This window comes from Colobus angolensis, unplaced genomic scaffold (genome assembly GCF_000951035.1).
Source record: "Colobus angolensis palliatus isolate OR3802 unplaced genomic scaffold, Cang.pa_1.0 Scaffold288, whole genome shotgun sequence".
Lineage (NCBI taxonomy): Eukaryota > Metazoa > Chordata > Mammalia > Primates > Cercopithecidae > Colobus > Colobus angolensis.
Genome location: NW_012116132.1, coordinates 1,061,997 through 1,064,766, shown reverse-complemented (window position 1 = coordinate 1,064,766; position 2,770 = coordinate 1,061,997). Strand labels below are relative to the sequence as shown.

At 49.5% G+C, this 2,770-nt stretch overlaps 1 protein-coding gene across 1 annotated transcript in view; it reads right to left on the bottom strand.

Moving 5' to 3' along the window:
- MIXL1 (Mix paired-like homeobox) overlaps positions 1–2,770 on the bottom strand; it is a 4,321-nt gene continuing 1,551 nt past the window's right edge. The window contains exons 2-3 of the mRNA XM_011948975.1: positions 2,603–2,765; positions 1–1,164 (exon numbers count right to left, since the gene is read on the bottom strand). Of these exons, the coding sequence (XP_011804365.1) occupies positions 859–1,164; positions 2,603–2,765 (469 nt within the window). The 3' untranslated portion in view covers positions 1–858. The remainder of the gene's footprint in view (positions 1,165–2,602; positions 2,766–2,770) is intronic.

The window sequence follows — 2,770 nt, the reverse complement described above, 5'->3', positions numbered from 1 at the left end:
CCCAGGCTGGAGTGCAGTGGCGCGCACAATCTTAGATCACTGCAACCTCCACCTCCCAGGCTCAAGTGATTCTCCTGCCTTAGCCTCCTGAGTAGCTGGGACTACAGGATCCTGCCACCGTGCCCAGCTAATTTTTGTATTTTTAGTAGAGATGGGGTTTCGCCATATTGGCCAGGCTGGTCTTGAACTCCTGACTTCAGGTGATCCACCCACTCAGCCTCCCAAAGTGCTGAGATTACAGGAGTGAGACACCATGCCTGGCGCACAGAGGGTAATTTTTTTTAAGTAGTTGAGAAGCTAGAGGCAGTGGGTGGGGGGGCTGTCAAAATAATCTGCATGCAGAGTCATTGGAGCTATGGTTGAACGCAAAGATAACAGGCCCAATTTTAAAAAGTAATAAACCTAGGATGAGGGTTGAAGTGACGGGGGGTAGAGTGAGTTTAAGATTATAAGCCTTGGAGGGACCAGGAGAAAATGGCAGCTGTCAAGCACAAGGGGAAACTGAGTCAAGCTGAGGCATTCTTGTGAAGAAAATAATGAGTTCTGAACAACCAGTCCAAAAACGAAGAACAGGCCTGGCAAGAAGGCACAGGGATGCAGACCAAGTGGAATGTGCAGGCTTGGAGAGAACACAGGTAAAAATGAATGCCGGAACTCTGGGGTGGGAGTGTGGGCTTAAAACTTCATTGACAAAGTCGCGGGGTATTTTCAAATGTGAAAGGTGCTGTCAAAACCATCATCAAGGTTAACAAGCACATGTCCTTAGCATGGAAGTCAGAAAGGACAGTATGCTGATGTGTCTCTCCCAGGCTATCAGTCATGACTCCTCAGAGCTTATCCCAAATTCTCCCAGAATCCTCAAAAGTTACCAAAGGCAGAAAAGATGTGTTCCTCCCATGAGTCCAGTTTTGAACCAATGTCTTCAGAGAGAGGGGAACAGGTTTCAAAATTCTGACCTTGGGAGCTAGAGTCAGAGATGCCCCCTCCAACCCCGTTTGGATCAGGCAGGCAGTTCACATCCACCTCAAGAGGCAGCTGGGGCTTCAGACATTTCGCTTCAGTTCCAGGAGCAGAGTGGTTGAGGATAATCTCCGGCCTAGCCAAAGGTTGAAAGGATTTCCCACTCTGACGCCGGGACTTGGCACGCCTGTTCTGGAACCATACCTGGAAGAGGGGAGAAAATAAAAGCTGCTTTTGGTTGGAGTTTTTTATGCTAACATTATGTTCACAGTTCATACTAGTAAGTTTCAGTTTAACATCCCCTGGCTTCCTCTCCAGAGTCTTGCCTTCATAAAGCACTTGGGTTGACGGTTAGAAGTTCAGAGCACCTGGCTTTCCTTGCCTCCCCATTCCCAGATGCAAACATTGGAATAATGCCTAGTTCTATCTGTTCTTTAGTTAGAGAAATTTTCATGAAAAAATGGAGTCACAAAAATGGAAGCCCTTAGAATTCTTAGAAGAAAACTGCATTAAATTATGAAGAAAATCGGTTTTTGAAGGTCTATACTCCCTTGTCAAACTAATCAAGGAGGTATTTTGCTCATGCCAGCTGTTGAGATTGACAGCTGTATGACCGCCCGCGGTGCAAAGAAAACAAGTCCACTCTCCCAGTGTTTAAATGAGGGCTGCTACTTAAAACCGCGCTTGGACACCGACCAAGGGGCTACAGACAGACAAAAAGGCAGGCTTCTCCCTACCAACTCTAAGATTTTGATCTAGATTACTTTAGATAATAAACACTGCCGGGCACTGTGGCTCACGCCTGTAATCCCAGCACTTTGGGAGGCTGAGGCGGGTGGATCACCTGAGGTCAGGAATTCGAAACCAGCCTGACCAACATGGTGAAACCCCGTCTCTACTAAAAATACAAAAATTAGCTGGGCGTGATGGCTGGCGCCTGTAATCTCAGCTACTCGGGAGGCTGAGGCAGGAGAATCGCTTGAGCCCGGGAGGCTGAGGTTGCAGTGAGCCGAGATCGCGCCATTGCACTCCAACCTGGGCAACAAGAGCGAAACTCCGTCTCAAATAAATAATAAATAAAAATAAACACACCTTGGACTAGATTTTTCAAACTGACAACAAGTTCCAGGTGCTTCTCGCTTTACCTCAATTCGCTACATCCTTTCAAATCTAATCCCAAAACGTAACACTTGCCAAGAAAGTAGCATAGGGGGTAACTTGACAAGCCAGCCCTCCCCGCTCTCAGCTACCATTCTCACACTCAAAACCAGAGGAAAACCCCAACTGCCCCTCATCTGTGTCTTCTTCCTGGATAAGGAAAAAGTATAAAACTTCTTATCTTCCTGCTGGGAATTATTTTTTGGCCATTTCAAGGGACCAGCTAACCTCCTAGGAGCCCTTGTTATATTTAATAATGACAGAAATCGTTCAGTGCAGGCCTGAATTATTTCACATAAGCCTCACAATCACCCTGTGCAGCAGGTGCCGATATCACCCCCTATTTCAGTCTAGGACACAGAGCCTCAGGGGAAGCACCTTGCCTGCAACGTCCCGGGGTGTGGCCTCAGGAGCCCAGAGTCCAGACCTCAACTCCGCAGCGCCTCCGCTCCAGGGCGCACCTGCGAACGCGGCGGGCCCTCACCTGGATCCTCGACTCGGGGAGCAGGGTGAGCGCGGCCAGGCGCTCGCGCAGGTGGATGTCGGGGTACCGGGTCCGGCGGAAGACGAGCTCCAGCAGCTGCAGCTGCTCTGCGCTGAAAGACGTGCGCTTGCGGCGCTGCGACGCGGACGGGGCGGCCGCGCCTTTGGG